A 20,587-nucleotide genomic window follows, 5' to 3' on the forward strand; every position below is an offset into this window, starting at 1 on the left:
ATGCTGAATACCGATAATAACTCAAATGAATTTGGAATTGGGTGGCCCTCGAAATTTAGATTAATTTTAATAAGAGACGCATTACGCTAATTCATAATATTAATTTAAACCTCAGTTGCACCATGAAGCTAAGTTATGATATTGATAGTTACAACGAGAACCGTGACATTATACTGACAAAGTCGCAAATATTAGGCCCTTGCGCCTACAAAAATATTGCCATTTTTTATACATGGTGTTTGACACAAATACGTAGTCTTTTTGTTTCAAGGGAGGTAATGGTCAAGTTGAGAAAGGGAGAGGGTAAAAAAAAGGCGTATGAAGAGATCTTCCTTCCCCGCATACGCTTCAAAGTATGCATTTTTTCCTATGATTTTAAAACCATCTATACATTTTTTATACACCTTTCTCAGGTCAAAAATTTCCCTGTTTTTCATTTGTAGCAACTCTTCATCTCGTGCCACAGGCACAGCAACGCGTCGATATCATCATCAGAAACGTTTCTAATTTTCGAGATCCCTAACAAGCTTTTCAGCCAATCCTCATGGAGAGTTGAAAATTTTGACCTTCCTTCACTCGACTCAAAGCTCTTGCTTACCCATGACTTCATAACTTGACTAGCACCGCGTGCTGCTTCGATCACCGGCATTGGGACCCCAGCCATGTGTGCGACCTCCATGCCATAACTCTCTGGACATGCTCCTGATGCTAGCTTGTATAGAAAAACAAGCTCCTTACTGCCAGTATCAGAAGACGAACCAGGTAAGGCTGCAGCTTTCGTCTTGAACATGCAGGCCATATGCTGCAAGGAGACGCATGGATGGGAAGCAAACTCTTTTGTGAGAGGGTGATAATGTGTGGCGAACAGCAATCTGCAGCGCACTTTCTCGACCATATGCCTGAGAACCTGGAACAAGAAAGGAACAGGATTGCAATCAAGCATAGAGGAATGAAAGTGCAAAAGGAAATTCACTGGATATACAGGGAACACGTCCATGATCTCTCACGCTTCAGCCAAGCCAAAGTAATGAACTGAAAATAATAACCAAAATTTAGGAGGTTTCATTGCAAGGACCTGCTAAAGCGATAGTGGCTAAGTTCATCTGAGCTTAATTTAAAGTCAGAATAACTGGGCAGGCAAGGGTAGGCTTTTAACTTTTGTTCGGAAAGTAAAAGCTCCTGAGCAGCATGATGAAACTTTGAAATATAAGACAACCAAAAGAATAAGCAATGTTGGATCAGCAAAATGAGTTAAGAGTTAGGACTGCACACAGCACTCATTGTTCAGTCTGTCATAAAGCAACTAAACGTCAACCGGAGAACTGGGCAGAAGCTATGCCACAGCAAACCACTATAACAGTCCAGCTTGATTGTTGGTGGAAGTGGTGCAAGGTGAACTCGACTCTTTTACAAAGGAGTAAAATATGTAACCCTTTTACAAAGAAATAAAGTATATTCAAAGGCAAAATAAGCTCTTTGGTAAAGGTTTTGCATAGGCTTCTGTAGGATCATTTCACCTTTAGCCAAAATTAATCCGATAACGAAGTGTAGAGGCATATATGAGTAAATGTTTTGCGAAATGGAGAGCTTTTGGCTACAAGCAAAGAATAGTTCAAAATTGTCATATGTCAAAAAAAAGCCTAACACATCATAAAAATGTGGAGTGACGAATAACATACAGGACAAGGATTCGGGACTTACGGCATAAGCAATAGCATAGCCATCAAATGTAGAAGTTCCACGTCCTAGTTCATCAAGAATGACAAGGGAATTCTGAGTAGCATACTTCAAAATTGATGCAGTCTCTGCACATTCAATAAAAAAGGTGCCTGCAAAAACAGATGCATCTTTTCATCTCATAAACTTAAGATAGGCACGTGGATTATGAGAAAATATGGAATCCGAGTGGCGTCTGACTTGGAATGGATATGCAATACTTATTGTTCACCCTAACCTGGTATCATATGAACTTCTGACAATGCCTACAAGAAGACAATAACGAGGAGAGGGTGTGTTGCAATCTCATGTATGCTATCTTCAATATATGTTAACGAATATATGCTGTACAAAAGTGCCCCTGTGACCACATATAGAATACCCACTTTAACATGGACAAGAAAAGCACCTACTTGGGTTTCAACACTGAAGGTGGAGCTTGTTCTTAATTCCATCCCACTTCTTGTGTGTGTTCAAGAAAAAGGTGAAGCAAGACAAAATTTTAACTAGGTATGACATGCAAACAATGCAGCAAAGATGTACTGGATAAGGTATAGTCTCCCTCTATGTTAACTTCTAGCATCAAGATACTGCCCATTTGTCTAAGTATGTTTTCTAATCAAAAGAATATGAATCAACGAAGCATTTTGCTGCATGTAATGAAACCAACTGAGATAAGTGCGCATTTCGATGGCACGAGAAGATACTAACTCTCGCCAGAGATTATACGATCAGTTGCACCAAGGCGTGTGAAGATAACATCAACAGGTGATAAGACACATGTTTCACAAGGGACATAGCACCCAAGCTGCAAGGAAGGGAAAGAGGAAATTTAATCAGTGGTTGAAGCTTCATCAAAACTCAAAGAGCAGTCTTCTTCAGGTCAGTGTATAATCCTCAATGCACACCTGTGAAAGTAAAATGGCTAGACAAGTAGCACGTAGTAGGGTAGACTTGCCACCCATGTTTGGTCCAGTCAATAAAAGGCCACAAGGATGGTGCTCTACTGCATCCTGACCAAGAAGTATGTCGTTTGGGACAACACTGTCACCATTCTCCAGAGTAGCATAAGGATGCCATAGATGTTTTAACCTAAGTATAGGGCCAGCATTTCCATTTTTCAAGATTGGAGAACTATCTACTGAGACAAATAGTGGTCTGCAGATGGAACCACTTGATGAAATTGCTGTAACTGCAAAGGATCGCAAAACATCAATGCAACTTAGGGCATGAATCACTTTAGACCATTGATTCATCTTTTCAGTGAACAGCTCCACAAGCACAGCCAATGTTTCAGCATCTCCGACATTCACATTATGGTCCTGGATGTGAGACAAATTAGAGATGTGATCATTACTGAGCAACCAACAGAAGTTAAGAACAAAAAGGGAATATAAGAGTGCCTAAGAACTAAGCATTGCTCCATCTCTCCTTTCAGTATTATTGATATCATGCAGACACAGCAGGTCACTACAAGTATAACCTAAACAAAGTCACGGCAAAAGGATCAACGCCGAAGAACACAAAAGAAGAAGATAAAATGAGAACCGCTCCAGAAGAAGCATCTAGTATAGCAAATGCCATGACATATCTCCAAACCTGATAATGTGGAAAGTCGTCATCAAAGGCTGTTTCTATTTGCTGGAGATGAACAGCAAGGTCCTCAAATCCAGTCTTCACCAAAAGGTCCAGATATGTTAGTATAGACAAGCTTCCATGATCATTCCGTACAAGTATTAACATGTCTAGACCTGTCCTTAGTCCTTTAACAAGAGATCCAAATACTTTCACCTGAAAGGCATAAATGCTTCAGCAGCAGAGTCCACACACCAAGATACACTAGCATTATGTCTCATGAAAAAGTGATAAATTCCGACTTCACGGTAAAGTGGAAAATTGCCATGTGATAGGAAAATAGAAAAGATTTTCATCCATACAGAATGAACATATAGCATTTCTATCTGGCCATCTGCTATGCCTTTACAGTGACAAGACCAATCGACCTAACATTCAACTGCATAATGCATATTTTGCACCTAATAAATTGCAACTAAGGAAATTGACCGATAAAAATAGCCACCATTTCTCTTCACCACCTCACTTGCTTAATTATCACCAGTACCACCATCACTAACAATAACTCTGCCTCTCCAAGACCAAATCATGAGACTAGGAAGCAGAAGCAAGAGGCAGAATATGAAGTGGACATGGGAACAAGATATGGAAAAAAAAAGAAGTCACAAAGTGACAAGCATGATACTACTTAGAAGCATGTGACAATTACCATTTCTAGGGTTTTTTGTTAGTTTTCACGTGTGAATAGTTTAAAGCAAGCTTCATGCTCCTCGTCTGAAACTTTCTATATAAAGAATCAGATGCGTTGCTCCCTTTGATAACAACTAGATCATTTTTTTTATTTATTTTCAAGGATGTTAGTACAATCACATTGTTATTGATTTATGTGAATGTGTCATTGTCAAAAGCAACTTGGATGCTCACATGCATTAAAAGGACTAATTGGGAAAATGTTTTAAAATGAGAAATATTGGGAGATTAAGATACTTTCTTGGAGTTGAAGTGGACAGGAAATGTCGCAAACTAATTTTGACTCTGCACACATACAGGTTGGATCTTTTGAGCAGAGCAGGGATGAATGATTCTAACTCCCTAGCTGCCAAGCTTAGCTCCCAAGATGAGAATGTATTTGATGATGCCATAAGATATCGAAGTAAAGTTAGGTATGGCCTTTGTTATCCTGTAAACCAAGTTGGATAGTTTAAGCATGGGCTATGAACTAGGCATATGCAAAAAAGGATGATATGATATTTAAAAGATGCATTTAAGATGGGATCTTGTATAAACCATGTGCGATAGTAAAGAGAGGACATAAAGATGCAGTTTGGGTAGATGATCCTCACGAGCATAGACATAAAGATGCAGTTTGGGTACACAATCCTCACGAGCATATGTCATTCTCAAGATATTCCTTTCTTTTTTTTTTTGGAAAAAACTTGGTGTGTTGAAGAACCAAGTAAAAGACTGTTGCTAGGTAGCACTGAAGTAGAATACCAATCCATGGCTGTGGTAATAGCTGAAATCAAATGGTTTAGGTATTTGTTAGCGAATCTTGGTGAGAATATTTTGGCATCACCTTGTGTGATAAACTGATAATAAGAGTGAAATATAAATATCATTAATCGCATTTACCATAGCCTTTGCACTATCATCATTGAGTTATTGCTATGTTGTGCATACAAACAAAAATATCACACATAATATCATTTCTCACTCTCATGTTTATGGACTGAAAGTGAATTTGTGATGCTTCTGCTTCCTATGTTGTTTGATCGTTCCTGGCCATGCTTTGCTCCTTAAAATCTAGATTTGCCACTTCAACTAATGAGAATGAGCAGGTAGAGGTGCAAAATCCAAACTAGGCAACATATCCATTTGGCACTTGAGTACCTGACCGAGTCAGGTCAGGCTCAACAGCTACAGAACCCAGCCCAATCTCCACCCCTTCATGGAGGCCAGGATTCATTAACCACATTTATGAACACCATCTATCATATTGTCACATTATCACATTATCTGACAACACTATGTTGTGCACAGTGGCAGCTGACAGACCCTGCTCTGATTGCTGACTCGCTGATTGAAGTTGTGAGTTGTTGCAGAACCCACACCTGCACCAGCACACAGTGCAGGTACGACATGGGTCAGGCAACCTCTAGGCTCTAACAAATCTGCTTGACAGGTTTCACATATTAAGTGCAAGAGAAATGAAGGTGAAACAAGCAAAGCTTCCTAGTTAGAGATGATAAGTCAATATCAAATGGAAAACTTCTATTTGATTTATCACCATGAATAGGAAGTATCACTCACGTTATGGGAGATACCGAAGAACAATGAAGAAACAAGAAGCATAACTTACTCTTTGCTTCAAAATTTTTTCCCCAATAAAAGGAAAAGATAGCATGGAAGATGACCCACTGTTGGCCTTGACATGTCCCAAAAGCCGCTCAAGATCAGAAAGCTTACATAAATGCTGTTCAATCAATAACATAATTTCTGAATGATTCATCATCTCCTCTACCACATTAAGCCTCTTATTAATTTCTTCAATATTCTGTAAAGGGTGACAAATCCAATTCCTCAGAAGTCGTTTGCCAAATGGGGTAATGCAGTGATCAAGATAGCTGTACAGTGTCCCTGAAAAGAAGGCAAGTGATGTAAGCCCCAAATCATCACAAACTAATAGAAGAGAGAAAGAAAAACCTTGCCAAGCTCTATCTCTCTGTCTCCATATATACACACTCACCCAACACCTATATTTCAAGAGGAGAAATAAAACTGGCATGCATAGAAGTTTCAGCAAAAGATAATGAAACAGAACGTAGTGGTTTCATAAGCATAAAGTTCTGCTAGCATCACTACTCTCATGTCACTTAACTCCTTTCAGTTACAAATACAAATTTTTGCAAATAATTTTGCTTTGGTTCTGACGGGGATATAAGTATAGCTCATATTTTGCATGTTGTTGATTTTGAACAAAAAGGAAAAAATCATCTAAATGTAATCAGTTTCCCAAAGCATGTGAAGTTAAAATCGAGAATATTGGAGTTCATAAATGGGAAGTCTGATAAGAGTAAGAACAACATCTGCAATTACTTCTCTGTTGATGGAAAAACTAAAGCCCTCCCTCCTCCACCATGCCCCAAAAAGACAGTAAAAGGTAAATCTTATTAATCTAGACATACAGTTCATTAAGGAATTCTGCATCTGTTTACCAGTCCTTCATTTTGGGGTACATTAAACCTTAGACCGGTAAACTGAACTTAAGAAGCGAAGTAGGAAATTTCATTAATAAATGGTTGGCTTAAAATTTGGATAATTCAAGTAGTTTCCTTCGAACGAGAAATTATACAAATTCTCCTATATGCTTCTCTAAATATTAGTTAATCCACTATTATCTGATTGAATGAATTAACCCTCAAAATCTTCCAAACAAATAATGAATTTATGAATTAACCCACACATATGTTTAGTAGAGGATAAGGTCATGCTAGTTTTTTTTTACTTCGTGTTGCAAAAAGTACCGATAGAATTCATTTCGTGGTGCATCTATTTACCGCAATGTGTCATGACATTGTTAACTGTTAGGGACTTAGAAGCACAGATGTGCTTAATTTGGTATGAGGTCATGCTACAATTTTTTTCATGTTGCAAAAGGTGCCAAAAGATCCATTTCCAGGTGCATGCTCATTTTCACAGCAACAGAAAGTAAAGTTTTTTTTCCTTTTAAAAATGAGAAAAACTTTTGACAGAACAAGCTTTGAGTCATATCTTACCTGATGTACCACCATCAGCATTGTTATTGAAAATCTCAAGGTTTACAAGAGTCTGACCATCCATACGTAGTGAATTTCTGTAAATTTCATAAGGTAACAATTCGCCATTGCGCAAAGCATCACTTAACTGTTTTAGAAGGTCAAGTTATCAGCATAACTCAATCCAGGAAAGGGACCTGTGCATGAAAAGCATTCAAGAAGCCTCACCATGAACCTAGACAGATGTTTAAGAAGTGCACCAAGGGCACTCAAGGCAACTTCTTGGTGCACAATGCCATCTAATGCAGAACTCCACAGATTAGTGGATCCACTAAAGTAATCCTCTGTCTGAATCAGCTTGTGAACTACATCAGCATCCATGAAATCAGTGCCAGGTAGGACCCCACTCATTTGTGGCAAAGTAGAACCTGGAGAATCCATGTTTTCCATTTAGATTATGATGTGTGCAATAGAAAAATTATTTCCTAGACATAAAAGATCAGCTTCACATAGCAGGAATATATTTATTATGGTGTGCCAACTGTCAACTACTCACAAAGATCACTCACCATCAAAGAAGGACAATCAATATGAAAATCCTTCTTTGGATAGGTTCACCTAAACAATCTCATAATAAGAATGGTCGTAAGAAAGATCAAGCAGAAAAGAAGTTTCGACTCTTTTTTAAGGCATGTGGAAAGAAACCATGATTAAAGCACTACATCTTTGATTATCACTAGTCATCCTAGATCAGAGAAACAAATGTAGATATTAATGGTATTTGCCTGTTTCTGGCTCTATACTTTATGGAAATAATATTATTTCTGGTGCCATTGCTCCTACTTCTGTGGCTATCAGGTTGCAATAGAGCTAAGACTAATGTTCAGAGGTTTGGGAAATTTATAAATAGGAATAAGCATTTTGATGCTCCAGCTTATTATCCGGATATACCAAGAGAGGTGTATGGTCTAATGAGGCTACCATGAAATATTTGCTCATGGGTGGGGCCAGCACTTCAGTTCCATGTGATTTGCAGTTTACACATCAGCTAACAACAATTATTCTTGATTCCAACCCCAATTTTCCTCTCCCCATTTACGAAACAGCATGTCAGCAACACTATATATCCTCCCAGCGCAGATTAAAATCCTTAATGAAGAACACTAAAACATAGAGCAAAAAAAGCTTAAGGAATAAAGTTAATAAACATTTACACTAGAAATATACATTCACAACATGGCATACCTCAAAGATGAAACTGACAATCTAAAGAGATGAAATAACAAGGTCATTACATAATGAAAACAAAAACATGGTATTACCACATGAAGCATATTTTTTCATTGCTTTGTGCGTGTCCTTAGTAAGTCCTGCAATTTATGATTAGAGTCAGTTAGTTTCTCAGTTCAGATACAGTAGTCCTCAAGGGCTTCTAATCACCATGACAAATATCATTTACAAGTTTTTATTGATGAGGCTTTCTCAAATATCAATAGAGAACCTTGTTTTTCCTAGAAAATTTTCAACTCAAAAAATTTAAAAATTAAAAAAAAATAGAAAAATTATGAAAAGTTCAGTTTTCTATTACTTTTGTTATGAAAACACTGAGAAAAATACAAAATAGCTGATAAAATGTTAAAAGAACATCAAAAAATTAAAATACATAAAAGATATTTTCTTTAAAAATGAGAAAAACACAAAAAAGTTGAAAATTGATATTTCCAATTTTTTTTTTTTCAAATATCACAATTTGTTCATGTTTTTTTTTTCTTTTTCTTTTTTCTTTTTTTATTTTTGGTGAGACAACTCTGAAATTTGTGACACGCTTCTAACTGATTGAAGAGTCGAAGACAGATAAAACTCACTCACCTCCATTTTCATATATCACTTCCTTAGGAGACACCTGAGAAAAGATAGTCAAGTCATTATGTATGTTTGTTCTTTTCTTTTTGGCGCCAACAGGCACGAGAAAAGAGCACTTACATGCATGAGCAATGCACCCAAGCCTGAGCAAGAGGTATCATCACAGAAGGAGCCCACCCAAAACATTAAAGCAGCAAAATCCACAAAAGCAAATCCATACACAGAGGAATTCATTCCACCACTTTCAAAGTTTTCCTGAAAAAGAATTTAGTGGAATTATTATACTATAAGGAAAAAATAACTGTAAAATTTATTTAATATCAATAATAAATTTTAAAAAAGCAGACATTAATAAAGAGTTAAACTCGTATTAGGTTCAAACATGGAACTGCCTGTCTTGCTACATGGTTACAAAAGCAACAGTAAAGAAATTTAACTTAACCAAAAAATTGTCTAGTTAATTTCTACATTGTTAATCAAATGCGATTGATCTTCTAAATAACTTACAAAATTTACTAATAAGAGCAAAGTTTTCAGACAAAAAATCTGTAATTAATTCACACTGTACTAGTAACCAACTGCTATGAAAAATTAATGGATTTTTTTTCCTAATGCTTGTCTTTTAAATTGAAGGGAGAATTTGGTTATCTCATCAGAACGGATCTAGAGATATTTAGTTTTATAAACCCATAAATTAAAGATCAGACTGTCCTCCCATTAGAACTTAGATCAGAACATTTGAGCAATGAAAAATAGCAAAGTGAGGGTCTTAACTGTGGATCTTAATTCTGCACAGTCTTATAAACCACGGATTTGATGTGAATCTCTTGCCACATCAGCTCCATAAATTCAAGATTCTTTGCTTTTAAGCACAAACCCTAAGGGCCCAAATAATAGAAATCTAATGTTGCTCATACAAATGATGCTAAAATTGAATTAAATCGGCTTATATGAATTGAATCGCCACTGAACTGATTTGATCCAAACCCCAGATTTTGAGGTTCTAAAAATTGTCCCATTGAGATGTATCCATCAAAATTGGTGCAGAATAGACTGCTTCCTTCTAATCAGCCAATTTTATTCCTCCATTTCAGAGTTTAGTCAAACACTTCTGATCCATTGTATACAAAAGAAACCCTGACAGTTAATGTTCTGAGCATAGTTAATTTCCAATCTTGTTTTATAAGGCCAATGCCACACAGACCAGATGCTAGATATTGAGTCTCAGATGCCGATATTTCTTGGTTTTCTTCTTCCACCATTTTCTTTTTGTTTTGTCCATGTTGTTTTCGGTTGGTGTTCGCAGTGTGTGAATTGGCTTCACGACAGCGCTTCAGTTTTGTTACCCCTTTTCCTTTGGAAGAGGGACACCTTAGTTGTTTTTTTATGATTTCATGTTTTCTGTTGTTTTCTCTTTACAGAAGAAAATCTGATTTGAACAACATTTATATGTCACATTTCCCCTACAGTTTTTGCTTTTTTATGTTTACTTAGGGGAAACTGCCTTTGGTGTAAAACCTCCAAGGCCATGCCCTTACACCTCCAAGGTTTTGGCTTCCTTTGGGGCCTGGGTAGTGGAATGTTTCCCCTATAGCCCAACCTCAAAATCCATGTGGGAGAAGCATATTGCTGATGATGACTTTTTTTCTCAGCTCACTTTTTCCTTTTTGGATATATTATGATGGTTTTTGAGCCTTGGCAAGTTCCACCAAAGGAGTTATAATGTCATTCGTTTGGTTCCAGATCTCTTGAGGCAATTGAGGACTTTTAATGCTATTTACTTGAACTTCAACATACTAAGTTGCCCCAGCATTAATATGAACTTTTTAAATTAAGCTTCCTAATCTCATTAGCTTCTGTATCGTGTATCTGTAGTATGAGTAGAAACACCGTTCCTTAGAGTTAAGGCAACCATACTTGTGTTGCAGATACTCAAGTGTTATTTATGTTCATTTTATCTTTTATCATGTTTTTGTTTTTCATATTTTCGAGTAAAAACATAAATTTATATTCAATCCCATTTTATAACAATTCTAATTTGATTTGCCTCTGAATTCATAGAATCTTTTTGGACGTGCACAATTTTCCTTTTTCCCTGTCATAGTTGGAAAAACATTGTTATTTAGTTTATTTGTATTCTGAACTTTATTTGGACGTGACTAAGGCTTATGCATTGTTTATAAAAATGCTTCATTACATCGCAAGCCTTTAAAATTCTTGTTAGTAGGCAAATCATTCACCTAGCTTAAAGACTAATAAACAATTCAAAGAAGTTCTACAATGGCAAAAGTTAATTTCCCTAGGGCCACTATCTTGCAAGTTTCTAGCCTTTCAGATGTTCTAAGAAGAAAAAACAGTTTAGGTTGCATACCTCATACTGATTAATGTCGTTCAAGGATTTTAAAACAATGAACAAGGGCACAAAACTTCAAAACGAATATACAATCATATGCCAAAGGGAGATGCTAACAGGACCTGGACACCATATCCTTGACATGTTGTGCAACCTCTAGGATAACTCCATAGCCTACTTGCTGGACAGCACAAAGCCAAAGACCTACATACAACAACATGTTCTTATTTTACAGCAGCACAAACCTCTTTGAGGGCAAGAAGGTGCACAGCGGCAGCAGTGTTTCCACTTGTAGATGGAGAGAGGACGTTAACTAGCTTTCTCTGGATCACCTGCAACTTGGTAATACCAGTATATTACTCCAAAACATAGTAAAAAATATCTCAAATAATTTGAAATTATCCCAACATCATCACACTACTTTGCAGCCACCCAACAATATCAGCAAAATACCTCAATATTTGGTGTTTTTTTCAGTATCTAGTGTTTTCCACCTAATTGAAGACTTCACCTGTCTACAAGTACCCTCCCCATTTACCTTTTCAAGTTACAGAATTCTGGTATAGAAGTTTCATCTGCAGCATATATGTCAATAAATTCATGACACATTATAATATGAATAGAAGACATACTAGGTCATCTTTTCAGTTTTATTATTAGGAAGCCTTCAACTGTGTGCATCTTAAACATGAAATAAACACATGTTAAACAAAAAGAAAAAATTTTACCCCAGCGCGTGCCAAGCATGGACCGCTGGTACTTTATTTATACCCTCAAGCCTCAAACAGTCTCCCCACTGTGTGTCCTTCAGATTGTTTTTTGTGAAATCTTTGGGAGTGGGCACACTACAACCCTCCCACATCTCACCATGGCTACAGATTTTATTGCCTGGTCCAGAAAGGGAGTCCTAGCAAGTTTCTCCATATGTTCTCTATAATGCCGTAACATCTTTCATCTGTATGATTGATTAATTTTCCTAAAGCTTTGGCTTTTCTGTTTTAAGGTATTGGAAAGAAAGAAAAATTGTTTTATCGGATTTTCAGGATAATAGGCAAGTGAACAGGATCTTTTCTTTCTTTTTTTTGTTGTGTTTTGACCCTTTTTAAGTTGTCAGTAATTTTATTTGTGCTTTAAGATTTTGCCAGGAATTGGAATTTGTGTGTCATAGAGCTGACATCTCGTTAGTGTCTAGCATTATAGCTGCATTTATTTGAAGTGTTAAAATCTTCATGCATCGGTAATTACTATCTTGTTGCTAAATTGTGTTGAATAGGTGCCATTTCTGTGTACCTTTATGCCTTTTGAGAGAGTCAGTTAGCGGGTAACTGTGAAAAACAGAAAAATATATATTGTAAAGTTGCAATGGTTCATTGTGGTCTTATTTTGCATTACAAATGATAATAGTCTGTATTAGGGTATCAGATATAATAAGGGTGTCTTTGGGTCGGGACCATCACTGAGGATCCATTTCTGTCAGCCCATATATAAGGCTGGGTGTAATACACTCAGACTTGTGATTTTCTGGTTAATGAAGAATTAGGGAAGGATAACCCCAATTTGTGTGTGTGAGTCTCTCTTAGTGCTTGGTGTGAACTACTTTGGCATGTAGCGCCTACCACAAAGTCAGCTTGAGGTATCAACCATTCAAGCCTTTAATCATTCTTTTATGTAATATATCTCCTTTAGTAACTTCTGCAGCATATTGGGCTGATATGATGCCACTAGCATATGATCCATCAGTGAGGTCCATTCCTGTTTTATACTTGTTTCCCTTTTGATATTTATTGTTTTAAATGTCCTTTTTTGTACATCTGACATTTTTGTTATTCAACAGTTGGTTGAATATTTGAAAAAGAAACCAAGTAGCTGAAGGTCTTATACACTTGTGGTTTCTTTAGGCTTCTTATACAGAAAGTATTCAGTTGGTCTTGAACATCTCATGCACTTCCTCAGACTTTCTAGAAGATAAAAGAAGTTGCTTTAGGTATATCTGCTTTCTGTGATTGATTTTGAAGTCATCACCTCTTCATGGCGGTTTGTACTGGTCCAGCTAATCAGACGCCAAAAACTTGCATAAGCAGTCCAGATGCAAATATAATGTATATGATTAACAGATATAGGGAGAAAAATATTGGGCCTCATTCAAAGAGAACTATAATTTTTATATCTCAAAATTATATGCAATTTTGTGCAACTAACCTATGATTTCTTATCATTATTTATCAAGTCTTTATGTTTGCATTGGGAAATCATTTGAACACTACAAAAATATTCTTTCTACCAGAAATAGGTGATGTAAGTGGTTCTATTCTTATCATATATATTCATGTTTTCTGCCTTTGCTTTTAAATAACATTATTCCCCGGGCAAAGCGATGAGAGTATTCCTTTTCCCCTGAACAAGTAGCATTAAGGGGTGCAAGGGGGAACGTATGTGTGTGTGTCAACTACGTGCATGTATTATCTATATAATGGCTTCATTAGAGGCCCAAGAAAATGCTTACAGAAGAAGCACCGCCTCTGGTCTTGGCCTGTTCAGCAGTTTCAATCTGCTCCATTCTTCCAACTTTATACCTTCAGAACACACAAAAGCTAGTAAAAGTCACATTCTTGACTGAAGAAGGCACTGAACAAATGCAATATAAAAAAAATAAAAACAGAAGTATACAAGAAAATCTTTGAAAGAATGTGTCTCGTAAAGGTAATCATCTTAGCCCAATGATCATCATGGCACCACCACCCAATCCAAAATGCACGTAGGCATAGCAAAAGCAATTATGCATTGCATCTCAATTATAAAAAACATGAAACCTAAAAGCCTACTATTTCCTTCCAAAGGTACTTCATTTTTACTCAGGTACAATACACTAGAATGTTCCTGGAACAACATTAGATGTTTAATGTTTTTTATGCATGCTGCACACCTGAACATGGTAACACCAACATTAACCCAATAAACTAGAGAAGTATTTCAAGCCTTAAGAATCCCTTGACAGGTACAATGTTTTCAAAGAAATACCAAAACAAGAAAATGAGAATCTGTAAAATTTTTAGGATGACAATTTGCGATACGTTTAGAATGAAGTTTGGTGCTAGAGTACATCCATCTTGCAACTGCAATTGAACAAGATTGCTGGCAGTGTTTAGACAGAGCCTTACCCTCGAGCAAGCAGCTTTTCAACAGCACTATCAATTCCACTCTCAGAAATACCAACCTGGTCAAGCAGATAAGCAAAGAACATCATTATATGAGGCAAGGCTTAGCAAGAAATAAAAGCTAAACAGCAGGAAAATAACACTTGAATAGAAACATCAGTCCAGCAAAACATTGGTTGCCTTAAGTGGATGAGTGGTGGATGTTCTTCATTTTCTGCTATATTTATGCTGGATTTTGAAAAGTACAAACCTAAGTAACATAGACACTTCATTTCTGCACCATGGACACCTCATTCATGTGCCCATGCCATGTCAACACAACCTAAGTGTGGCATTGGGCACATTCAACACATGTCGTATGAGGACACTTTTGCCCTAATCCCAATACACACTCGACTCACATCAACAGCGAGACACGTGCAGTCAGACCTCATTGGACTAAAACCATCCTTTTTTAAGTTTTTAAAAGTTAAAATAAAAAGAGTGAAAAGGTATTGAACCCTTGTCTTGTGCTCCATTTGCCTTCATTGCCAGGCTGCACCAGAGCTCCTCTCTTCAGCAATGAGCTGCTGGCAACATCCTCTCTCTCTCTCTAAATACTATCTGTCTCTCCAGCAACCTGAAATGGTGCTGCCATTTTCCTCCTTGATTTTCTCTCTCTAACGCTTGGGCACCTCTTTTTCATCTCAATATTGATATAATGAAAAATAGATATCCTTAATTTCTTTCTACATTGATTTATGTGTTGATCTTCTCAACAAATCGAAGTTTGCTGTCTAATAAAAGTAGCAGGTTGCATATATGTTTTCAGCTCTGATTACTAAATGCTCCCTTTTCTGTTTATACATAATATATATGTATTTAACTGTTGACATTGGTTATAAATTATACAGTTATATATACTTAATGCTTGTCTGTTACTGTTGCATAGTTTGCAGTCATTGAGATGGATCGGTCAGTGCTTGTTAATGCATATCTACTCATTAGATAAACTATAAAATCTGTATGTCATGCATATTTATTTATTTTTATACCAATTTTATCTAATCAGATTAAGTGTTTTTTGTCTTGATTAATAATATTATTGTCTATCGATTAGTAGACTAGCTGTTCTGGATCTTGATTAATAATATTATCTGATTAAATCGAAGCTTCATTAATCATTAATTACTATTAAATTATTAACCTTTTTTAGGTTTACCTAAGTTATATTTCTGTTGTATATAATACAGGATTATTTTAGGGTTTCAGCAAATAAGGTCTAAAAGTCTGGAAAGCTCAAAACCTATAACAGATTACAGATTATGTATATAATATAAAATTAAATATTTTTGTTATAATCTTTTAGGCTTGTGTGTATATTTGTTTCGAAGTTGTACACAAAGCTGTTAAATTTGAAGGTAGAAATTGCAATATGGCCCATAAGAGAAGAAAAACAGCTTATTTCAGACTATATTGCAGGATCTTCCTCTGATGTGAACATCAGTGCTTCAAGGCCTTCTCCAAACCTGGTATGTGCATGTAACTTAAGAACAACCATTGTGGAATGAAAATAAGTGAGGAATTAAAAGATGTATCTGGTGCTTGTGGAAATATGCACTTCATTTGTAGTTTTTGTGAGCTTTCATTTGTTGGAACTTATATAAGAGTAAAATCACATCTATTCACATTGCCACGTTATGGAACTTGAAAATGTAAAAGCATTCATGCAGAAAGTTCATGAATTCAAGAAGTTTCAAGAACATGGAGATCAGATTCAAATAAATAGATTGGACCAACCAAGTGAAACAAACATTCATGTCCCTTAAGAATGCTGTTGTTCACAAGAAACGAAAGACAGGTGTGATGGGTTAAAACACCAGACACATGTTAGAGTACTTGCGAACAAACAGAAATTAATTGAAAGGTAAGAAAATTCTTCTTCTCCAATTGCAGTTCTAATATAGCAAGAAATCCTTATTGGAAATATTCATTAACATCACTTATCCAGATTATCTAGATATGTGCCTCCAAGTTTAGAAAGACTGTGAACATCAATTTTTGAAGATGAGAATAATGTTGAAGAAAAGTTTGACTTCACAAAAGTATGTGTGGGATTCAACTAGTGTATCAACTGTTTCTGATGAGTGGAGAGTTCTTAAAAGGCATCCACTAATTAATTATATATTGTCATTACATGTGATGAGCCTGTTTTCCTATGACTGTTAAGAGTGGAGAAGTACAGACTCTTGTGTAACAAAAAGCAAGAAAGCAGGAACAGGCTGAGGCAATTAATTGACTACATATTGCAAGCAGCAGTTTCCAAGCATGAATTCGTATAAAACATATCAAAATCTAGAAACAGTCAAATCACATGGCAGATACCTGTTTACATTTACCCACGCCACTTTCTGTTATTTTCCATTCAAGCTCTTTATGCCCAATATCTGCATCTAACTCATAAAGCTCATAAAATTTTCCCTGATCCATGCAGTCCACTGTTAGATAAGAATGTACTAAGCTTTCAGGATGAGAACTAAGAGTATGATTTCAATATTTTCAGAGCAAACCAAAGTACACTGCATGTAAAAGGTAAAGGAATTAAAAAATAAGCATGAGTTTGAAAGATAGTCCTGTTTTTAGTATAATCACATTCCGCAACTGTGGCTAGACCCTTTTTTCCTTTACTTGAAAGAAATTGCTACTTTCTGAATCTGAATATATCACAGGAAATGTTATTCAAACGGCATGAACCACAAGGAAGCCATGGTAAGAAAAGTCTAAAAAATAAAATTTTCCAGTTAATAATATCCTCCAAAATTTTAAAAATATATCCCAATATATCAACATTCTAGGGCCACCCAAATCCTAATAATATCACGATATATCTATTTGTCTCTGTGTGTGTCTCATAACGGAGGATCCTGCGGCCAATAAATCTTTCACTATTCCCACCTAGAAAAATCATACTTCTGTTTTATCTTTTTTCTAAAACCAGCAATGAAGATATGTTTTTTGAGGTCTTTTGAGTCTTTGACCTACAAATGATTCTTCATTAGATGCTTAATTAAACCATGGAATTACTACCTAAAGGGGAACCCCACTGCTAGGAAAAGCATTTCAAAAACAGAAGAGACGGAAGGTTGGGAAAACTCATTTCTTGTTTGTGAGAAACTCATCTCACTTAGAATGGAAACTAGCTTCCCAAGATAACTTGCTTTTGCTTCATCATACAATTTTTCAATGTTCTAATACTTTTCTTAAATAAATTTTGGTTTTTTATGATACTACATATGACATTGTATTTTTTTATTAACATTTACTTTTATTTAATTTTTTCATGTTTTTTCTATTTATTTGGACTATTTATGCTGTTATTTTCACTTATGATCTATAATTGTTTTATAAACATATCTTGCTTCGCTCTTTCTTTCAGGCTTGTTTCCTTGTTACCGCTTCCATGTATATATTTGATATTTTGGTAAATATGGTTTAAAGATTCGTATAGAACTTGTAAAAATTTGAATATCAACAGTCCTCTCACCCTCCACCACACCATATATATATATATATATATATATATATATATATATATATATATGCTGTCTACACATTTAAAAAAGTTTATATACGAGTCTAAGTCATATCCTAAGTTAATGACTATGGGGAGAACGTCCATACAATTAGTTTCTGGGAAGGTTCGAGACAGGTGGGACCACTCATTTGACATTCACAAGGTGCATCAACCCCCATTTCCTTCTCAGTCTTTTATCCAAGGGCAGTTTGAGAAAGAAGAGAAGCTCACATAACACGAACTTCAGCAGCTATACGGTAAAAAGAGCATGCTATGCAGCTAAACAGATCGCCAAAAGGTTAATGGTAGGGTCATACTAATTTGTGGCATAAAAGACAACACTTACCACTTTAAAGAAAATTATTACGTCCATGTACTGACTTTTCAGTGACCAGTATTGTCTCTGTGTAGTTGACATTTTCTTAAGAGCATCAGGAGGAATATGCAATGTCCTTTTGTCATAAAGAGGATCGCCTGGTCTTCTTCCGTTAGCATCCCTTATGGAAGAAGCGTTAAGCCATTCATACTTAGTACCAAAGTCTCCCTTTTCTTCTTTCTTCCCTTTTTCTTCGACCATGGATTCTCTAGCGGGTTTTTGCCGTTTAAAAAAATCCGATGGATGGGAATTCAACATGTCCTTCGGCTTAGATTCATCTTGGATTCGCTTTAGGCGAGGAACAAAAGGTCGCGTAGATGGTGTTTCTGGACCTAAAGTATTAGGTTCGATTTCTACATGAGAAATAACACTGCCGCTGTTACCAAAGAAGCGAGAGGCAGCAGCTTTATGTAGATTGCTTGAAGGCTGCTCGATGGAACCTATATTCTTTTCCACTTTTGTGCCGGAGAGCTTGTGATAACTAACAGGTTGTACATTGGACAAACTGCAAAACAGGAAGCACTAAAATCAGAGACAGCATATTTCAAATCTGGACTGCCTATACAAGCTTAGGCTTCAGAAGGATGCTGCACCAAAAGTTGATCATTAAACCCCTATGACAATTCTATGAGTATTTTCCTCCGATAACTCAATAAACCCTCTCACGAATCCATGTTGCAGTGATGAATAGTTGCTTTTAAACGTATGCATATTACTTCGATAAATAATAGCACCAAAAAAAATGAGGAAAAATGTTCGTCCCTTCAACCCTAGGCTTGTCGCTTGCATACCTCTCGGCAACCGCATCTTCGCTACCGTCGTTGATGTGGAACTTCCTTATATCGTCCAAATCCCTGCGTGCCGTGGCCAGGCGCTCTGCCTTTTCCGGTGGAGTCTCGATTCCCTCGATCTCCGCCAACTTGAAACCCTCCGCAACTAACCCCGACTGAGAGTGCGATCTGCCGCGTCGGTTCAGTATCTCCGTGTAAGAAGACCCGCCTGAGCATCGGTTCTCCGGCTGATGATTTCGAGCGAACACGACCTCTCGGCTACTCGCCGGTGGCTTCCCGGGGCACAACGGCGGGGCAGGCTTGCCGGATTTAGGATTTTCCGGCGTGGCGTTCTTGTTGAAGAAGGAGAAGATCGTCTTCTGCCGGTGCATTTTTTTCCCGCTGCTTCCTTCACTGGTCTCTTCGTTCTTCCCAATACGTTCTGCTTCGCATTATATACCCCTCGGCTTTGGCGCGCTATTTTCTGTTTCGTTGCGTTCCCTCCAAAAATATATATATATATATCTAGATACAAGGTAACGACGAGGTGCACGGAAAAAAGAAGCTCACGCCGAAAAATGCCCCCTGAAACACCTCTGGCCTCCATATTTAAATTCACGTGAACGTTGAACGAAGAACTCCATCCAACCGACCATTGTTCTCCATTTTTCTTATCGACGTTTGGTATACCTAAATTTTATAATTAATTTACTAAAAGTTTAATAAATTCAATTATTAAAAAATTTAGGTATTTTATAGAATTAAAAAATTCAAACCTTAATTTCATTCCATTTTCAAAAAAATTGAGTTCAACCAAAATTCCAAACCATCAAACTCTCATTTACTCACAACATCCATAATTGTGTCAATACTAGACGCATGATTGAACAAGTGGAGCCAAAAAAATTTGTTGGAAGAACACTTGCTTAAAAATACTCAAATCTAGTGATGCACCTGTATGTGCAAGAATAAATATTTAAAATTCTCATTTAAAATAAAAAACTTTTTAAGATAACTACCTTGCACGCACGTACTTCAATAAAATTAGTTTTTCTCTGGTGATAAAGGTACATGGATGTAGATTGCTTGAAATTAGTTTTTGTCTAGATTGTTTGAAATCAGTTTTTATATGATCAAAGTAAATGGATGTAGATTGTTTGCATGCTTTAACTTGTACGTGGTAGTTTTGAACTGATAAAGGTAAGTGGATGTGGATCAAATTTGAATCCAAACTTCTAAATGCCATGATCGTTTGATTTGCTCGAACACATGATTCTTAAGAATTGAGATCCATTAATTTAACATTGTTTCGTTCCTCCTCCTAATAATAGATTATGAATTTTATAGGGTTTCAAATAGAGACTGTATGTCTGGCATAAGGTTCTTAGTTGTATGAAGCATGAAATTTATTGTGGGTCTTTTGTTTCTATAACAAAAGCACGCTACTTTAGAACCATAAATCTACAATTCT

General features: G+C 36.4%; 1 protein-coding gene across 1 annotated transcript; it reads right to left on the bottom strand.

Annotated features, from left to right (window-relative positions):
* Positions 1 to 304: 304 nt before the first annotated feature.
* Positions 305 to 19,665, bottom strand: LOC116268031 (DNA mismatch repair protein MSH7). The gene is made up of 17 exons (XM_031649869.2): positions 19,138 to 19,665; positions 18,317 to 18,851; positions 16,782 to 16,877; positions 14,421 to 14,476; positions 13,766 to 13,835; positions 11,508 to 11,594; positions 9,030 to 9,164; positions 8,916 to 8,949; positions 8,369 to 8,416; positions 7,275 to 7,474; positions 7,068 to 7,194; positions 5,651 to 5,928; positions 3,316 to 3,507; positions 2,625 to 3,038; positions 2,428 to 2,524; positions 1,702 to 1,829; positions 305 to 907 (listed from the first exon to the last, which is right to left on the bottom strand). The coding sequence occupies exons 1-17, from the start codon at positions 19,506 to 19,508 to the stop codon at positions 434 to 436; spliced, it is 3,342 nt and encodes a 1,113-aa protein (XP_031505729.1). The 5' UTR covers positions 19,509 to 19,665; the 3' UTR covers positions 305 to 433.
* Between the last annotated feature and the right edge of the window lie 922 nt (positions 19,666 to 20,587).

Source organism: Nymphaea colorata, chromosome 1 (assembly GCF_008831285.2).
Source record: "Nymphaea colorata isolate Beijing-Zhang1983 chromosome 1, ASM883128v2, whole genome shotgun sequence".
NCBI classification, from domain to species: Eukaryota; Viridiplantae; Streptophyta; class Magnoliopsida; order Nymphaeales; family Nymphaeaceae; genus Nymphaea; species Nymphaea colorata.